General features: G+C 37.3%; 2 protein-coding genes and 1 long non-coding RNA gene across 3 annotated transcripts; 2 read left to right on the forward strand and 1 right to left on the reverse strand.

The window, feature by feature from the left end:
- Nucleotides 1–89: 89 nt before the first annotated feature.
- klf6b (Kruppel like factor 6b) lies at nucleotides 90–6,153 on the reverse strand. The gene is made up of 4 exons (XM_079453105.1): nucleotides 3,802–6,153; nucleotides 2,645–3,176; nucleotides 1,863–1,986; nucleotides 90–1,778 (listed from the first exon to the last, which is right to left on the reverse strand). The coding sequence occupies exons 1-4, from the start codon at nucleotides 3,901–3,903 to the stop codon at nucleotides 1,727–1,729; spliced, it is 810 nt and encodes a 269-aa protein (XP_079309231.1). The 5' UTR covers nucleotides 3,904–6,153; the 3' UTR covers nucleotides 90–1,726.
- A 4,547-nt stretch (nucleotides 6,154–10,700) lies between these two features.
- On the forward strand, nucleotides 10,701–12,086 carry LOC306892433. The gene is made up of 3 exons (XR_013786466.1): nucleotides 10,701–10,765; nucleotides 11,078–11,095; nucleotides 11,433–12,086. It is a non-coding gene; the product is annotated as an uncharacterized lncRNA (long non-coding RNA).
- A 1,492-nt stretch (nucleotides 12,087–13,578) lies between these two features.
- LOC306891632 (uncharacterized protein) lies at nucleotides 13,579–20,349 on the forward strand. Its single transcript, XM_079452006.1, has 3 exons — nucleotides 13,579–13,778; nucleotides 14,752–14,849; nucleotides 16,443–20,349. Exons 1-3 carry the CDS (start codon nucleotides 13,726–13,728, stop codon nucleotides 20,240–20,242), a joined length of 3,951 nt encoding a protein of 1,316 aa, XP_079308132.1. The 5' UTR covers nucleotides 13,579–13,725; the 3' UTR covers nucleotides 20,243–20,349.
- Nucleotides 20,350–20,728: the final 379 nt, after the last annotated feature.

The raw sequence follows: 20,728 nt of genomic DNA on the forward strand, positions 1-20,728 counted from the left end.
TCAAATGATCGACAGATGCCAGTAGATCATAATAAAGTTCAAAGAGTCAAAACAATTGTGCAATACAAACGTCAGACAGAAACAAAGGTCATGTCAAACAAACACTGCTGCTTTAATTTATGTAAAAGTCATTAAAACATTCAAATAAATTTAAAGCACACAGAATTTTAATTTGTTTCAATGTCAAACAAAACTTATAAACTTATAAAAAGCAGAGATCTTTTTGTTTTTGATGAGACATTTGAAGCATGAACTATAATCTCAGATTTTTGTATCATATCATATCATATCATATAAAGAAACCACAAAACCGTGTTCCATGTTATATAACATAACATAAGTATTATTGTTGTGCTAAAAAAGTATACAATGACAAATTTTATTTTCAAGAATTTTTAATAACGTATATTTTTAAGACATAAAACAGTAAAGAACACAAACAAAATAATTTTAAGTAGTTTTAAAAATTTAAAAGTTGATTGACTATCAAACGTTAAAAAATAGTTTAAAAAACAGGAATGAGAGTTGCATGAGTTTTATTTTCAGCAAATACAAAATGTTTTTCTTGTTCCCTCCATTTCTTTACAAAAATAAATATTTTCCGGCACTTTGAATCTCTCTAAAAATATAGTAAACATTCACAGGAGAACATTTATTTAAGTTCGCTTTGTAAAAAAGCGTCTGCCAAATGCTTAAATATAAAATGTAAGTTCTGTAAAAAAGTTATAGGCACCAATACAGTCAGTATCAAGTAATGTCAGCATGCTGTTGCTGACAATAATGTACTCTTATTAAACCCCATGTATACGTAGATGCTCAGTCAGAATAAAATTTGTCTGGGTGTTTTAATTTTATATATGCTTTAACTCTAGTCGTGTATAGACAAACGTGCATAAAATCTGGAATGAAATGGTGGTCTAGGAAATGAAATTTCTTTATAGCTTAGAACCAGTTTTTAGAGTTTCAATAATACATGAATTAATAAATTGTTCGGTTAATGCTAAAATTAGCACAAAATGTTTATAATTTTAAATGCATTAAGCACAGGTTTGAAAAGACAAAGTCAGTACAGTAAAAATTCAGTACCCAAATTTGCTAAAAAGTTCTGATCTGGGATCAGTAAAAGAGTGCAATATTCACAACAACTTTGTTCTCATTTTCAAGCATTTAAAGGTATAGTGCACCCCAAAGTAAAATGTTTGTCATCATTAACTCATACCTCATGTCATTACAAACCTATTTTATGTTCTTTCGTCTGCAGAACATTGGTGAGAAACCAAGAATTGGCCCCATTGACTTCCACTGTATGGACACAAAACCACTTTTATTCTCAAAATATTTAATACTGTTAAATCATATTCAAGTTTCGAAATCCATGGGTGGTGAATAAATGATGACAGATGTTTTATTTTGGGGCAAACAATCCCTAAAATACTAGTATATAGTAACTTGTACCACCTATCATGTCCACACAAAACAGTTTTTGCTTTTTGTGAGGGCAATTTTAAGATCTTAGTCAAATCTTTACATACACAACCAGCTAAACAAATGTATGAAACTAGCTATCAGTCTTACACACAAACATGCATTCTATTCATTCTTGTGCGCTTATTCATTCCAATTGTACCGCCTTTTTGGGTTTTGACTCTCTGACACAGAAAGAGCTCGACGCCATCTTCCCTGAAGCTTGAACACTTGTTTCATTCTCTTCGTCTTTGAATCTCATTCACATGTGTCGTTTCACGTGCAGGGCCAGGTGATCAGAACGAGAGAAACATCTGCATAGAAAAAGACATACGAAACATAATGTACAGTACAGCAACTCAACAAAACAATATTTGGACACGTGTTCTAATGGTCACCTGTCACAGTGGTTGCATTTGAAGGGTTTCGATCCTGTGTGTTTTCTGAAGTGCCTCGTCAGTTCGTCGCTCCGAGCAAAGCGCCACTCGCAGCCGTCCCATGAACATCTGTACGGCTTCTCACCTGCAAAGACCAAACACACACACACCATTCATGGTGACGGTTCTTATTCCACATAATGCCATACATAAAGCAAATATTTGATGTTGTCTTTTTCATGTCTGCTTATGCAAAAACAATCTGATTTAGTATGTTTACTTTAACAAGCATTCTACTATTCAAACTAAAGTCAACAGTGTCAGAAAAAGGCACACGCAGAAACATGCAGAAAGACTAAAGTGTTGCTAATCTGTGTTCCCGGACTACGATAACGCCACAGATGATGAGCTTTTCAGGAATGTATGGTCAAACATACCACACGTTCGTGCTTTTCCAAAACAAAAGGTCGAAAGAAACCTTTTGCATGAAAATATTCAAACAACGTGCGTGATGCAACAGCCGTCAGACTCGCACATGTGAATGAATGCATACTGCTAGATTTGTGTGCACTTGTGTTAGGGAGTGTAATGAAACTGAAAAGAGGAAATGTTTCACTTCTGCCAGTCTGTAACCTCAGTGAAGGTTATATGAGTGATTTTAAAAAGTGCTTAGGAGGTTTTTTGTGTCACGTCAAGTGCAACACTGTTTATTTGTTTGTGTTGACCTCTCCCATTGTCCAAACTGTTGTGGCAACAGGTAGTCAAAATACAGGCGGGTCGATAGACATACACCAACTGCTTACCAGTATGTGTGCGTTGATGTGCTTTCAGGTGGGAGCTCTTGGTGTACACCTTCCTGCAACCATTGAAGCAACATCGATGAGTTCTCCTTCGCCCTTCAGGTGACTCCTCACCTTTGAGGTCCTCTTCCCTCTCCACATCTTCTCTCAGCTCTTCGGCAGGTATAACAGAGTGTGATGGTATATCCATGAGATCTTTGGATGACACAGGAGAGCAAGGCGGCGTTGGGGGCGTGTTTGTGACCGCATGTTCCTGCTCAGATACGCTGGGGCCCGGTGGGTGTGTACGTAGATCAGCAGATGGAATTTTCTGGCGGCTGGTGGTGGAACATTCTTTAAGTTCTGGGTGCGGAGGGGTCTTGCAGTCCCCGTCCTGTTTGGAAACGGAAGCTCTTTGGGGGGGCGTGTTTGATCCAGAAGTCCCGCAGCATCGCAGAAACTGATTCCACAAATTGTCAGTCTCACAAGCTGATCTCCGATCTGTGGCAGAGACGTAGGGCTCGTTCTGAAGATAGCGTTCAAGCTCAAGACATGTCTGAGAAGAGAGCAACCAGATAAAGAGACAATTAACCCCCCCAAAAAATGATCATTACATGCATCCCAATGCTGTCAAATTTTGTTTGTGTTTCAGCAAAATGGCAATGCAATTAAACATTTTTCACGTTTCAGTGAGTGGAGTAAATGTAACTATCTTTATAAAAATCACTTAATCTAATACAGACTTTTAATAGGTGTGCGGTTTAATATTTTGACAAAATAAAGCTTTTCACAAAGCCAACAATTCTTAAATCATAAATGTAGGTAGGAATTTAATTTAAACAATAAACATAATAATTAAAACATAAAAAGTTTAGTTTACATGGCTTGTGACATGCGCAGTACACGTGCATCTGTCAACTTATCCAAACACCGTATAGAGACGCGAGGAAAAAAGATCATTAGATCATAAATAAAATGGCACGATTTAAATAAAAAATGATAATAAACGAATTAAAAATGAAACAGCATATCCGACCATGTAAACTAAAATCGTACTCTCTACAAAATAAAAGTTACTTAGATGCAGGGAGGGAAAATCGTTTTATTCGTACTTTAAAGTATGTAACGTTACGGTAGCCTATATAAAGTTTTATAAAGACAGGTTGTTTACGGTCACTTACCTGCTGCCAATACTCTTCTAAAGATGGTAATGCAGACAGGTATCCCGTATCGAGGACGCTCTGCAGCTCCTGAAAAATACTGCACATGGGAATAACATCCATAATCCACCCACTAGCAGATCAGTCACACCCGCTGGAAATCGATTACCATGAGAATTCAAGGCGACAGTTCGTTGTTTGCGCGCAAACCTGCTGTAAACTCATTTCAAACACACGAAACACATCCACTGACATTCAGTGACCCGCCCACCACAGTATGTGCAAAGTGCCTTTAAGGAAAGTCTACGCACTCGGGAGCCGTATTTGCAACGAAGTGCACATATAAAGCCTAAACCCGATCTTCTTAAACGGGGGAAGAAAGCTTTCCTTAAAACCACAGGCTAAAGAAAACAAGGCGTGTCCGATAAAAAATAAAATCGATATGAACTATATACTAGAGATTTAGTTTATTGAGTTCAAACTGCGCGTGCGTTTATGATATTTATTACACGGCTACGCCCCTTGTAATCTTTAACGATTGATGATTGGCTCCTGGAAGGCGGGACTTGCTTCGTACTTACCTCATTCGCCGTTGTAGCACTGCGACGTCTTGTTATTATCTACAGTCTTTGGTATTTGTTTGTCGCGTTGCTTCTCTTTGACGATTGGTGAGCTGAAGTTGGCGCTATTTCTGTCACGGTATATAAACGTTCACCCTTCTGTACATTTGAGGAAGTGTTTGCGTTACTTCCACGTATTTCAAAACGAGTAGGACAAGTTGTACTAAAAGCACCAATAATAATAGTGTGCAGTTATATTGTGCAACATAAAATGCATAACGAGTAAATGAGCAAGTGTAAATTCAATTCAATTTTATTTATAAAGCGCTTTTCACAATGTGCATTGTTCCAAAGCAGCTTTAGAGGGGAAATTAAAAACACAAAAAGGTAAAACACTGTACATGAATAGTTTAACTTGTTATATAAACACCTAGTCAATAATATCTAAGGTCTGCAGTCTCCCGGTGGTTTATTAGCATATTTGGCATTAAGTGAATGCTTGTCTGAAAAGATGCGTTTTTAATCTAGATTTAAATTGGGCGAGTGTGTCTCATCCTCGAATAGTATCAGGAAGGCTATTTCAGAGTTTAGGTGCTACGTATGAGAAAGCTCGACCCCCTTTGGTGGATTTAGTTATTCTAGGTGTTATCAAAAGTCTTGAGTTTTGAGATCTTAGAGAGCGTGATGGCTTGTAGTGTGATAGAAGCTCTGTTAGCTGGGTAGGGACTAAACCCTTTAAGGCTTTATACGTGATTAAAATAACTTTAAAGTCAATACGATACAGTGAAGGGTTGATAAAATTGGGGTTATGAGCTGGTAAAAACTCTGGGAACTGCATTCTGAACTAATTGTAGTTTGTTTATTGATGATGCAGGACAAACACTAAGTAGTGCATTACAGTAGTCAAGTCTTAACCCCAATTTTTTAAGAAAAAAAGTTTTAGAAAAGAAATTCAGAAACAACTGATGAATAGTGTTTACAGGTTCCATGTGTTTGAAAACATTGCATTTTCATGTAATTCATACTTAAATTGTTTTTACAATGAGCTAAATCTAATTTTAATACAAACTTCAGATTTTGTTCAGATTATTTTTCAAAGAAACCAATGGTTTCACACACACACACCCACACACACACAGGCATGTCGGTCGGTGTATTATTAGTCATTCTTTCAAGGCTTTGTAAATGAATCGTGCACACACAGTCATTTACTTGCACTCACTTGCACGTTGATCACAGAATGTGTATACAGCGGCGATGAGTCATATTTTCTTTGTGATAACACTTGATCATGCTGTTTTTTTTTGGTCTACTATGAGTCATAGTTTACCGCAGGCACACACAGCCTTTTTCACTCTTTTACAGATGGCCATTCAACCAAAACCCCAGATTGTTTTCATGGTAATCTAACGCACCAGTTGCATAGCATAACAACGAGAAAAAACACAAATACAAATAAATAAACAGTACCCACAAATGAACTGAACATGGAAAAAACAGCACACTAGATATAGTAACTGAAAGACACATTTACGCATCAAACACCAAATTCCAATGATTGTTGGGTTTTGATGAATCAATCTAATAACCCCGTTAGTGTTTGTCAGAGAGCTGACGGTTACCTGTATGTTTTCCAGCAGTCTAACAAACAGCTTTTGAAATGTTGCCATTTGCCGGGGCTGTGTGAACCAGTCTCAAGTATGAAGTCAATTGATGACTATACAAACAAGTTTGTAGTTTTATTGTAGCATGCTGTTTTCCCACAATCCCATGCCTCCAAGATTGACGATGCTAATAATAATTTTATTGAAGTAAAACAAAAGGGCACGATTGTGCAAGTCTGAATGCTTGGTCAGGGTGTGGTGTCTATTGATTTGTTATTAAAAGCTTGAATGACTGAAAGGCGATCAACACCGCAAAATGTAGCCTATAAATTCACATATGTTAATGCATTCAGAAAATAAAATAACCATGTGCAATATTTAACAACTTTGTAGTTTCAAACACGTTGCCATGTCTCATTACATACGCTTGATAAGACTTGTTCTCCTCGACAGATTCTTTAAATCTTCATTTTATAGCACAGAAGATATTATAAATATAGCTGCGAGCAGCGATTACCCGGGCCAAGTCCCCTTTTGCCATGTTTGGACATATTTGGATTTAATATGGAAACTTATTCAACTTTACAAAACTTTACTTTTTTAAGTCATACACAGTGGTTTGTTTTAATTTTATGGAGACTTGAGTTGTTAAAGCTAGAACATTACACAATAATCTGAAGTTGTATCACATGAGAATCAAACCCACAATTTTTGGGTCAGGTGCCTGTCCTTCATTCCATTGTGCCACTGATAAGACACGCGGAATAATCTCTGTAGTTCAAATGAAAATCAACTCAAAATAATTAAACGACTTCCCATTTAAATTAAGTCACTCATAAAGGTACATGTGGAACAAAATAAAAACAACTGAAGCATCTTTTCTTGCCACTGTAGTTGTCTGAGTATGTGCTACAGTGGATTTAAACCCCTGACTTGAAAGGTTTGGTGCCTATATAGCTTAACAAATGGTATCTGAAGACAGCTTTTAGTGTCAAAATAAGCACAGATATGCATGTTAACTAGATTAGTATGGTAAGCTAACTTAATGCTAACGTAGCTTATAGTTAACCTTCTCAAAAGTCACTTTAGAACGAATGGCAACCGGTTAGCATGCTAAACTAACTAGCATAAATCCACAAGTACATGCACGCTCTAGTTTGCCGAAGTAGTTCTCGGGAATGGTAGTGAATATCTCTGTACAGTCATTTCTGTGAGTCTCAGTCAAAAGATCATCTGACCCAATTTTGGGAAGAATTGGATCAATATTGAAGGAGGAGACATAGGAGATATAGGAGACACAATAATGTACTTTTCAAAATGGCCGCTACTGTAATGTGTGAAGTCTTAATGTAAGCTATTGAATGTGATCAGCCTGATTAGAGTAATCAGCTGTACTAAATTTTATTCGTCTAGAACAAGCGTTTTAGGAGTTATAACCATTTCAATGTTGAATCTTTGAACTGGTGGTGGCGCTATAGAGTTGGTTCTAGAGACCCCGAAGTTTGTCAGATCACGACTCATGGCCATCTCTACAAGTGTGCTAAATTTCTTTATTTTCCTACAGTTCATAGGGTTGCCATAGACTCCCATGGGAAGAAAATAAAAACATACAATTACAATAGGGGCTATAGCCCTTTGGGCTTGGCCCCTAATAAACATGATTCTTGTCTGGACTAGCCATCACACAACATCATACAGAACCAGTTTAACTGGATTTAAAGCCCTGACATCTGCAGCGGCAGAAGATGTGATGGATTCCTGTGAGTTAAACATGAGTGAAAGACGCCTGGAAGACAGCTATAAAATGATTGCAGACTCACACATGTCATTTTTTTAATGCGCACGGCAGCTGTCACAAACAACCTGAAATGACCAGTGAAGGATGGTCAAACATCTCTGTACTGCCCTGTGACGCTACGATTTTATGATGGTTGGATTTCTTGGTTTCTTATTGAAATGGAACTCAGATTATTTTCCCAGTCCAAATGTACACCTTAATGAAAGAGTTTTTCAGTAATTATATTAGTTTTTTAAATATAGTTTTTTAAATACATTTAGGTCGCTGCCTTAAATCTTTAGGTACAACTGAGCTTTAGCTTTACAAATCATTTTAACATACAATTTGAAATGTTTGAAATGTTTTAAATTACTTCAATTTCAAAGTTACAGTAACTCACCACTGATTAAATGGTAAAAGAGTTAAAATTGACAATGTTTTACATTGTAGATTTGTTTAAGACTGATACAAATGTAAAAGAGAAAGTGCATGTTTTGGTTGTTGTGACTATAGACACCTTTTAAATGTTTTATTGCTTCAATCAGAAGGATACAATATATAATATTCATTCATTCATTCATTCATTTTCTACCGCTTATCCGGGGCCGGGTCGCGGGGGCAGCAGTCTAAGCAGAGATGCCCAGACATCCCTCACCCTAGACACTTCCTCCAGCTCTTCCGGGGGGACACCGAGGCGTTCCCAGGCCAGGTCGGACGGGCCCAGAGCACCTTCCGGGGAAGGCGTCCAGTAGGCATCCGTAACAGATGCCCAAGCCACCTCAGCTGACCCCTCTCGATGTGGAGGAGCAGCGGCTCTACTCCGAGCTCCTCCCGGGTGACCGAGCTTCTCACCCTATCTCTAAGGGATCGCCCAGCCACCCTGCGGAGGAAGCTCATTTCAGCCGCCTGTATCCTGGATCTTGTCCTTTCGGTCATGACCCAAAGCTCATGACCATAGGTGAGAGTAGGAACGTAGATTGACCGGTAAATTGAGAGCTTCACCACGACGGACCGGTACATCGACCGCATTACTGCAGAAGCTGCACCGATCCGTCTGTCAATCTCCCGTTCCATCCTTCCCTCACTCGTGAACAAGACCCCGAGATACTTAAACTCCTCCACTTGAGGAAGGAACTCTCCACCAACCTGAAGTGGGCAAGCCACCCTTTTCCGACTGAGGACCATGGCCTCGGATTTGGAGGTACTGATTTTCATTCCAGCCGCTTCACACTCTGCTGTAAACCGTCCCAGTGCATGCTGAAGGTCCTGGTTTGAAGGGGCCAACACGACAACATCATCCGCAAATAGCAGCGACGAGATCGTGTGGTCCCCAAACCTGACACCCTCTGGCCCCTGGCTGCGCCTAGAAATTCTGTCCATAAAAATTACGAACAGAACCGGTGACAAAGGGCAGCCCTGCCGGAGTCCGACATGCACTGGGAACAAGTCCGACTTACTGCCGGCAATGCGAACCAAGCTCCTGCTTCGGCCGTACAGGGACCTGACAGCCCTTAGTAAAGGACCACAGACCCCATACTCCCGAAGCACCCTCCACAGGATGCCAAGAGGGACACAGTCGAATGCCTTCTCCAAATCCACAAAACACATGTGGATTGGTTGAGCAAACTCCCATGAACCCTCCAGCACCCTGTAGAGGGTGTGGAGCTGGTCCAGCGTACCACACTGTTCCTCCTGAATCCGAGGTTCTACTATCGGCCGTATATATATATATATATATATATATATATATATATATATATATATATATATATATTATATTCCTCTGAGAATAAATTGTATTTTGAGCAAAATGCATTAAAGGTATGAGTTTGATGATGTGCATCAATACACATCTTCCAAGATCTTCTTCTCTTTTTCTCAGAAAAGCTCCAACACTACCAATAATGAGATATACCCACATGCCTTTGACATAAAAGGTTTTCCGCTTCCTCTAACATCCCAAAAATTCTTAGAATACACGCCATCTCGGTGTATCATTTTGCACAATTGACCTGTGCAGACTTGCCCGCAGGTCTGGGAAATGCTCTTTAGTGCTGATAAGTTTACTGAACATTACTGCAGGTGTAACAGGGCTGGGTGTTCACTGGCAAGTGTTTGGATGAAGGCTTGGATCAAAAGTTAAAGCGTCTGACAAACAGTTGATAAGATCCATACTTACGTGACTTGTGTGCTGTTTTATATCTTATATCTTAAATCTTTTCTTAATATTTATATTTCGTTTACTTATGAGAAGTCCCTAAAATAATAAAGTTTATTTATAGCTTTATCTATACTTGCTTGGGTCAGGTTACCCCCACACGTGGAGTATAGTAAAATTTAAAAACATATTTTACTACTTTTAAAGGTAGTAAATACCAATACCACAAATACCATAGAAGGCATTTCTCTCAGCATGAAAACCACAGTATAGGCGAGGGAGAGAACAGCATGTTTTAATTGAAAGGCATAGTAACTACCCTAGTAATGAGGAGTAATGATGATTGATATGGGTTTATCCTCACTATAATCCTAATCTGATTGAAAGAGATATATTTTATAATATTTATAATTATTAAAAATCTACAACTGACAGCACATAGACCCGCCCTGCAAATATAATCTGGTGTTTTACATATGGAGATATCTTTGTTGGGGGGTTGGGATGGGGAGGACTGAAGTTGAGAAACCTTGGTAAACCAATGAAAAATACAGAGAAACAAACTGGCGCCATCTAGTGAGTGGAAATCCAAACATCAATCTTGAGTAACCTTACAGTATTTAACAACAAAACGAAATATCAATTGAGGGCAAGGCACCTTTGAAAATGAGCGAATCGGCCCGAACACCACAAAAGGGTTAAACTGATACCTGTCCGGGAAACCGCCCCTAAAACTCATAACATTGCAATCCCATTGGCCCAGCAGTCTGTGTGTCACAGCCCTTCACTCTATAAAAGTGTTGTGCTCAAGTAGTCTCTGTATTCTTGAACCTGTTCTGAAGGAGCACAGACCATCAAAAACGACTGAAGTACAGAAGAGAACTGGGTATGTGTCTATTCAAGTAATGCACTTTTTCTCTTTTAGAAACTAGTTTCAAATCGTTTTTTTACAAACATTGGACTTGAAGTAAAACATTTCAGTAACTAATTTTCAGCACTTTTGTAATGCTTAACAGAACTGCAGTTTGTGTACATTGAAACCAAAAATATACAAAACAAAGAAGCAATGTTTCTGGCTAATTCAATGTTTATATTATCTGTAGTGTTGTTATATTAAAAGTCAAAGTTTTTAGTTTGAGTCTATATATAATGTCTAGAGAATGCAAATTAACAGATGCATGTATCAATTTCTCGACAGGATCCTGAGCAAAAAGCGGTAATATGCCAAACAACAATCCAACAGAACAAAAGATACAGAACTCACCTACTTATGTGATTGTTGATTATATGAACAATAAACAAAACATACTTTGAAATAAACACACATGAATAGTGAAATTATATATATATATATATATATATGAATCATATGTACAATGATGTATAAATCAATTTATTAATCAAGGTCTAATACTGTTACTTGAGAGTAACAAAAACAAATTGCATTCAACATTGAAAGAGTGGATTCTGTAAACATGATTATTTTTTGTATTATAATAGAAAAGTATTATTTTCTGTATCTTTAAGGAATTCATATGTTAAAATACACACAGCAGGTCAATCACAGAGACACTAAAAATGGGGAACAACAACAACCATGATAAGAACAGAGCTGATCAAGCAGAGAAGGAGCGCAACGAAGCTAAAGCTGAAAAACAAAGAGTCGAGGAACAAAATTATCAATTACGGCGAGAAAGAGATATGGAGAAAATGAAAGAAGAAGAAAAACGGAAAATAGATGAAAATAACAGATTAAAAGAAAAAGAAGAAAAGAAAAGAATTCAGCTAGAAAAGCAAAACTTACAATAATAAAATATTATTATATAGTTTTTCATGATTGGGCTTGAAACAGTTTGCATTCTGTAAATGAATTTTTTGAAAAAAATGTGACATTATAATCTTCTATTTTACATGTTGTATACATTGCAAAACTTTAGTTTATGAAGCAGTATATTTCATTTCGCTTTTACCTACTGTATAATTATTTTATTATTGAGAGGGTTTACAGAACCTACTCCAAGAAACTGTGCTTATTACTTCAAAAAGTCCCCAAATAAAACAGTTTCAGTCTCCAAAATACATAATGATTTACAGCTATGCCCAACTTTCCTAATTTACATCTGTATTCATACATTTTATTTAAGATGCATTAAAAATGTTGTGGTTTCCGTGGTTTACTTACTGAAAGTGAAAAATAAATATTGGGACAGTGATGGATGTTTGGTAGTGACTAAGAGTGTTGGCATGATTTGGTCTCGTTTGGTAAAATGTACCCGTGATAAATAATGCAAAGAGAACTGATTATTATTTTACATACTTTTATAAGGTTTGTAGTTATAATCATACATGCGCTAAATGATAAATGACAAAAAGAGATCAATGTAAACTATGAATACTTGTGTATCTCGATGCTAATGTAAAATATAAAAATTACATTTACATTTATATTTAGTAATTAAGCAGACGCTTTTATCCAAAGCGACTTACAGATGAACATTGGAAGCAATTATAACAACATAGGCAACAAAATACATAAGTGCATAGTCCATTAAAGCCTAGCACAGTATACAAAGCTAACAATAGTGAGGTTAGTACGTTTTTTTTTTTTTTTAAAGAAGGAAAGGGAAGAGAATTAGGATAAATCAATCAGCGATGTGTTGACGGATTAATGCTTATTCTAATTTATTCTATTCTATGATTTCATCTAACCTAAGGGACCATTATAAGGAAATATTGTACAAATACACCCCCTCAGAGATCACTTTTGGCCACTACTGTATATGAAATGTTGATTTAAGTATTAATTTGAAACCAGGGAACCATCAGGTTTGATTTGAGGTTACATGACTTTTGCTTCACACCTGTGACACTAATCTAAGTGTTATCTATGGTTTATGGAAAGAAGAACACTGGTCAATAAAGTTTATAGTTCACATGGCACTTTGAACACTTATAAATTCCTCGTTTTTGCTTTGTAAAGCAAACTATGATTTTAAAATAATGTAAAACAAAATGAAGATCCCTTTTTCTCAAATAAGTTTTGAGATGGCACCATTTATCGTCCTGCAGACATCAGATCCAACCCTGCTTAAGCAACCCTGAATACCTTGAATAGATGGGTCAGGTGTGTTTGATTTGGAGGTGAAATCAGGACGGCTCTCCAGGAGCATGGTGGGAAGCCCCTGGTTTACAATCCACAGAACTGTATTATGTATGATAAAGTGTCGATTTAACAAATTTTTAAACCTGGGGCCCAAAAGTGAGATTTACTGTAAGTCACAAGAATTTGATTTACATTTGTTCCATTTATCTACTATGGATGGAGAAACACGGTCAGTAAAGTTTGTTGTTTACATAAGACCTTGTAACACTTTTAAATGCAAAAATGTTTGCTTTAAAATAAAAGCTTTAGTTGAAAATGTAACTTGTCAATGGCAGACTAGTGACACCTGATTAGATATTTCTTGATGAAATACTTCATTAGCCGAAAGTGCAACTACAACCTTTGTCACAGATCTTTTATGTGCGTGTTGTAAGAAAGCTATAAATGTAGTTGATAAAATTGTGCTTTCCTTTTAATTTCAATTTTCAAATGGCTTATTTCTGTGTTAAAATCTCAATCGTATCTGTATCACCATAACACGCGTCTGTAACAAGATAAAAAAGTTTTATATGGGTTTTGATCCAGCAGTATGCCTCACTTGAACAAATCCTATTTGACCTTCACACTGAGAGCTAAACTCTGCAAGGTTGACCCGTGGAGACACGCTGTGGAGTTGTCCGGCCAATCACAGTGCTTTATAGGAGTGGCTTTATAAAACTCTCTATAAAACGGTTGCTTTTTAGATGTCAGTTAAAAGTAACAGATCATTCTGGAGTAATATAGTAGGGCAGAAAAGGTATGTTGCTTATAGTTTCAGAGACAATTTTGAATCGAAAGTGCTTTTGCATAAATGTTGATTTTACAAATTAATTCTATGTCAGTATTATATAAAAGTTCTATTCTCCATACAAAAAATAAGTTTCGGTTTTGTAGCGCAAGGATATTTGTACGGTGTCACATTGTCTTATTACGATCATTACTGGGGTTTTGTTATACTGTATTATCAAGGTGTTGGGTTGTGTTCGCAACAAGTTTGACAAATTGAACTCAAATCTGAATTGAATTTAAATCATGTCAAATAATAAAAATGGAATTATGTCAACAACTGTTATAATATATAGTAATTAAAATGATGAAATAATAAAAACAGAACATTTTAACCAGCATTTTCTGGGCTTTTTTGTCTGTTTCGTTTAGACTTGAAGCCAGAAGCATTTTTATAAACAGCACATGCAGTTTATACTAAATTAAAATATGTGAAAAAATGTACTTCTAAAAAATTCTAGTACTTCAAAGTGTGCACAATAATACATGGAAAATTACACATTTCAGTTAATCTTAGTTGAGATGAAGTAAAAATTTATCAAAATTTGTTCAACATACTGTAATGTGATTATTTCAACCGTGCAATATTGCTTATAATACAGAAAATCAGAACTGGCAAAGTAGCATTCTGTTGCTGCATTTACAAATTTTGGTTTGGAGATATATCACGTAAAAGTGTTATTGACTTCACTTTCTGAAAGCAGAAAACATGATGTGATCACATACTGTTGAAATTCCCAAACAATGATCTACTTCAATACATTTGAACTAGTATATAATAGTTTAGAAGGTGTTCATTTTAGACAACAAGTCACAGAATTATTCTGTTCAATGGTGTGAAGCAAAAGTGCCGCTCAATAAACATTGACAATCATATTTTTATACTTTGTCATTACATTAATTAGTCATTGCATTCTTAACTAAAAGTAAATTTTATCTCTCAGAAAGATGTCTGACTTTGGCACAATTGAATTGGCATGTCTTGGCCGACCATTTCAGTTGGGAATGTTGTATGACTGCAGAAGAGATGTCCTCATTCCAGGTAATTGCAAGCACACGGTACAGTTAACACTTCATTAACATTGTAATTGCTAAGGAAACATTCTAAATATAATGAATTGCTTTAGAGTCAAGAGCATATACTGTATTTTTTTACTTTTACTTTTTTCCTTTAACATTAGATGTGAAACGCATAAGATTATTTTTGTTAACATTTATTAAGTAACATTCTACAATAAAGTTGTATTTGCTAACAGTAGTTCATATAAGCTTACACATTTACAAAAAATTAGCAATTAAGTTTTTCAGAATTTATTAATCTTTGGTAATGTAAGTAAATGGAGCACTGTGTAGTGGCATCTGGGGTTAGATTGCAAATTGCAACCAACAGCTCACTCCACCATTTGCCCGTCCCCCCCCCCCCCCCTTCGAAGCACTGCAGTGGCTCTCACAAGACAAAGATGTCGCCATTTTCACTTCTTTGCTGAAGCTCTGTAGAGCAGTTTGTCCGTTAAGGGCTATTGTAGAAATAACATGACAAATTCCATGCAAGCAGACCAGAAATGATGTAGATAGAAAAAGTTCATTCTAAGGTTATAAAAACTTCTATTTGTAAGATCCTTATACACCTCTGAAGACATAGTTATGCATATTATATTGCGTTTCTGTCTATAGTTCTGAATATCCATGGTTGAAAGATTGATCCAAAGATTGAAATAAGTTATTCTTGTAGCAATACAATGGCATACAGTAAGGAAATGTCACGGGTTGCGCACGATGACCAACCCAGACACAGACAGTGGGTAATGACTTTAAGAAAAAACAAAACATAATAAACATAATGGGGAAATAGGAATACAAGCTAACTACATAGACTCGACTACAGATAACACTTGACAAAAGAAGTGATTTGACTAGACTAGATGGCGGAACAAGAGACAAGTCCGGAGAAAGCGTATATTAAGTCATGACAACAATAATATGTCTCTCTCCACACAAAACATGAGATTCTGTCATGATCCTGCCACTAGACCAAGAGAAACATGACATGATGGGGCAAAATCATGACAGGGAATCCTTTAATTCATACACTGACACTACAAAAATGGGAGAACAATTGGATTTTATTCAGTGTGTTTTTGATAAAAGAGATGGAGGAAGTGAAACATTAAGTCATTCTTCTTTTGGGATCAGCAGAAGCAGGAAAAAACATATTGTTCAATGTCATTATCAGTTACGAAGTGGCAGGATGCATATTGCATAAAACTGATCAATGAAGTTACCAAGCGCACACCGGAATCTTATGTAATTACATTATTTACATTAAGTCAGTTTAACTTCATAAATCATGCATTAATAAACAAAACTATTAAAAAATATTGTCCACTACGTTTAGTCAAAAGTCTTAATGAAATTTACTATTTTACATTTAGGCATTTGGCAGACGCTTTTATCCAAAACGACTTTCATAGCATTATCCTATACGTTTACATCTGCAATCCCCTGGATCAAACCCAAAACCTTGTGTTGTTAACTCAATGCTCTTACCACTGATCTACAGGAAAGCGTTTTACTATGTACTATTTTGCATGCTAGTAGTTGATTCTAGCTTAATACATGTGTTTATTTTTTAAAGGAATAACTCTTTGGGATGCAGAGATGTTACAGACGAATATAAACGTACGACCACAGCCAAACACAGACTTCAAAATCATTGCCTCAGATTCAAGTGAAGACAAAGTAGAAGCTCTAAATGTTTCCGCATCTCTTGAAGCCAGCTTTCTGTGTGGACTAGTCAGTGTGAAAGGGTCAGCAGAGTTTTTAAGTGACAAGAAGAAATCCAAACATCAATCTCGAGTCACCTTACAGTATCGAACAACCACGCGTTTCGAGCAGCTTACTATGGAGCATCTAGGAGCAGGAAACTTCAAACACTGCAATGTATTTGAGGAAGGCTCTGCCACACATGTTGTTACGGCTTTGCTGTATGGTGCTCAAGCATTCTTCATTTTTGACCGTGAGCTTTCATCCAATGAAAACTACCAAGACATACAAGGTGAACTCCAAGCATCAATCAAAAAGATACCTTTAATATCAATTGAGGGCAAGGCATCTTTGAAAATGAGCGAATCAGAACAAGAGAAAACCAACAAGTTCAGCTGCACATTTCATGGAGATTTTGCCCTAGAAAACAACCCAGTTAGCTATTCAGATGCAATCAAAGTGTACTCAGAGCTTCCAAAACTCTTGGGTGAAAATGCAGAACATGCCGTGCCCATGACTGTGTGGCTTTACCCTCTGAAGAAACTCGATTCTGCAGCCTCTCAGTTAGTCAGGGAGATCAGTGTCAGCCTAGTACGATGTGCCCAACGCATCATGGATGAACTGGACCAATGTGACATACAATGTCAAGACCTGATGAAGGACAACATCACTATTCAATTCCCGGAAATCAAAGCCAAGCTTAGAAAATTTAGAGACCTATGCATAGAGTACAAACTTGTTTTTCAAAAACAGCTCTGCCAACTTCTTCCATCTATAAGGGGAGGAGGAAAAGAGGAACAGGAACTTGTTGATGTCTTGAACAGCAGGGAAAGATCTCCATTTCAAGGTGCTGTGATATCAGGATATCTAATAGACAGACAGCGTGAGATTAATGTTGTTAGATCTTATCTAGACATCATGAAAGATGTTCCTGCTCTTTCATCCAGCAATGACCTGGACAAGATGGTTCTGAAAGCAACCAATGACTTTGTGATAGTTTTTGCACTATCCTCCTTGAATGAAAAGGAACCATACATTACATACATGGAAAATTACCTCAAGACACCATCATGTTACAGCGAAGAAACATTAAGTTATGACCCAAGTTCTATAATGAAGCCTGAGAAATGGTTTACCTCAGGAGACGTAACTTCACTGACCAGGGAAAATATACAGGCATTCCTAGATTTCAAGCAGGCCAATGATGGAAGAAAAAATATTGAATTCTGCATTGCATCAATCCCAGACAAGCTCAGCACTGCCTCCTCGATTCATGTTTATGAACGGGGGAGACTTGTGAGCTCACAGTATGAGCTCCCCTCAAAACCTCCAACCCCAACCATCTTGAGTGCGGAGCATGACCGCATACATCTCCAAATCACACCTCCTGAACATGGCACTAGTTGTGTAGAATCATACAGCATTTCATACCAGTCTGCTCAAAGCTCTGATTGGACAGACATGTATACGAAGAAGGTTTCAGATCGTGTCACTGTCAAACATTTAGAACCACATACAGAGTATCAATTCAGCTGCAAGGCTGTGTGCCGTCCTGGGGTAAGTCTGTGTAGTGATGCAACATCATTCTTCAGGACCCGTCCATGTGCTCCTCCTGGAACACCTGTAGTCAAAAGAGTAGAAGCTGAGTCTGCAACTGTTGCCTGGGATGTTCCTACATCTGTTGGTGAAGACGTCCTGGTCACTGAATATGTGTTGGAATATAGAGAACACATAAAGGATCAAGAAAACGAAATGGCATGGAAGTCAGTGAAATCTGCATACAGGGAGTGCACTCTTCAGCAACTGAATGCAAAGACAGATTATGCAATCAGAGTTTGGGCAAATTGTGCTAATGAAGGAAATAGTCTTCCCAGCACTGAAACTGTGTTTTCTACCAGTTCTGAATGTACATGGTCAGGCAAAGATGGAAGCGAGTCATTTTTGAGGCATTCCACTCGCATACAAAAAGGTAATCCATCAATTCATGCGCTGAAGCTTCATAAAAAAATGTCAGTCGATGTAGATTTCAGTCAGTATGTCTATGGAAAAAAGGTGGAGGATGTAAAAAACAAAGTAATTCTTCTGTTGGGATCGACCGGTGCTGGAAAAACCACACTGGTTAATGTCATGATCAACTACATACTTGGGACAAATTGGCAGGATGGATATCGCTTCAAACTGATCAACGAAGTTACCAATCGCACGCAGGCAGAGAGTCAGACATCTAGTGTCTCATCTTATGAGTTGTACAATCAGCCCGGTTTTAAAATTCCCTATTCTCTAACAATCGTAGATACACCAGGATTCGGGGATACAAGAGGAATGAAACACGATAAACTGATAACAGAGCAGGTTAAGAGCTTTCTTTGTAGCCCGCTAGGAATCGATCACATTGACGCTGTTTGTTTTGTTGTCCAGGCCTCTCTTGCTCGCCTTAGTGCCAACCAAAAGTACATCTTTGATTCAATCTTGTCAATTTTTGGCAAAGACATTGCAGAAAACATCATGATATTGGTGACGTTCGCAGATGGTAAAGAGATACCAGTTCTGGAAGCCATCAAAGCCGCTGACCTGCCCTGTCAGAAAAATAAAAAAGGACAACCCACACACTTCAAGTTCAACAACTCACCGGTGTTTGCCGACAAGACAGCAGAAGAATCAACAATCTCTGACAATGATTCAGATGAAGAAGAAGATGATCATAAACTTGGGGAGATTGTCTGGAGATCAACGTTCAACCAGATGAAGGCTTTTTTCAAGGCACTGGGGACCATTGAAAGTAAAAGTCTGACACTGACTATAAAGGTCTTAGAGGAACGAGACCGTCTTCAAAAAGCCATGGCAAGTCTGACCCCTCAGATAACCGCTGGCCTTTCGAAACTGAGTGAGATTAAAAAGTTCAAGCAATGTTTGAAAAACGAGAGTGACAAAATGCTAGAAAATGAGAATTTTGAGCATGATGTGGAGGTGATGAATGCAGTCAGAACTCCTGTCAACTCTTTCACCATGAACTGCAACAAATGCTTCTTCACGTGTCACACCAACTGCTTCCTCCCTGCAGAAGATGCTGTAAGCACTTGTGCTGCGATGGGCGACGATGGCTATTGCGTTGTGTGTCCTGAAAACTGCCATTACTCTCAACATCTACGGGAAAAGGTCATGTGGTCGTATGAAACAAAAACAGAGAAAAAAACCATTAATGATCTAAAGGACAATTTCATGAAGGCAAAAGGGAAGTTCATGGATTCCAAGCAAATTATTGATAAACTTGAAGAAAAATTTAATATTATCGAACACAAACTAATGAATCTGATCAAAATGTCATCTGAATGCTTAAGAAGACTGGATGAAATTGCACTCAAGTCAAAATCTCTCTCCACTGCCGAATACCTTGAAATCCTGATCAAAACAGAGGAGGAGGAGAAGAAACCTGGCTTTGAGGACCGCATCATTGGACTTGAGAAAATGAAAGAAGAAGCTCTTATTATGGAAAAGATTGCAAGGGGAGAGAATTTGCTTGAAAAAGAGCACCAAATCATGGTGGAGAAAACGAAGAGAATGAAGACTGTCGCACTGAAAATTTTAAAAATGAAATCAGTTGTTAGTGCTATACAGTCACAAAACAACCAGGAAACACCAAAAGAGAAAGACAGCTCTGGCATTGATAATTAAGCTCTCATCAAAATATAGACTGATAAGTTAAAAATCTCATATTGTGAATAGCAAAAACCCTAAAATGCAGCTACATAAATTTATGATTCTTGCAAATATTGATAAAATCACCTTATCAAAAGGACAAAACACAAGTGTAATTTCCCATTTGAGTCTTGATACCAAGTGTAACAACATATTTTTTGTTCAAGAGAATAGGCTATATGCACACAAGGTGATGATGCCCACTTAAGTCAGCTAAGGCACTTCTGCTCTCATAGCTCCTTTTTTACCAAGAGATAGGAATATGTTTACTAAAAAAACATTTGTAGTGCAGAGACAAAATGCAGAAGCGATCATATGTAGAATTTCTTCTCCAACAACTGTCTTTCCCTGTCCGACGAAATTTATTGGTAACAAAAAATTATAAAGAGGAACGGATTGTTCTAATTGTACCATGGATTTAAATAAAGCCTTATCTAAAGCATTATGAGTCTTTGTGGTTAG

The sequence above is a fragment of the Barbatula barbatula genome (genome assembly GCF_947034865.1).
Source record: "Barbatula barbatula genome assembly, chromosome: 3".
In the NCBI taxonomy this organism is placed as follows: domain Eukaryota; kingdom Metazoa; phylum Chordata; class Actinopteri; order Cypriniformes; family Nemacheilidae; genus Barbatula; species Barbatula barbatula.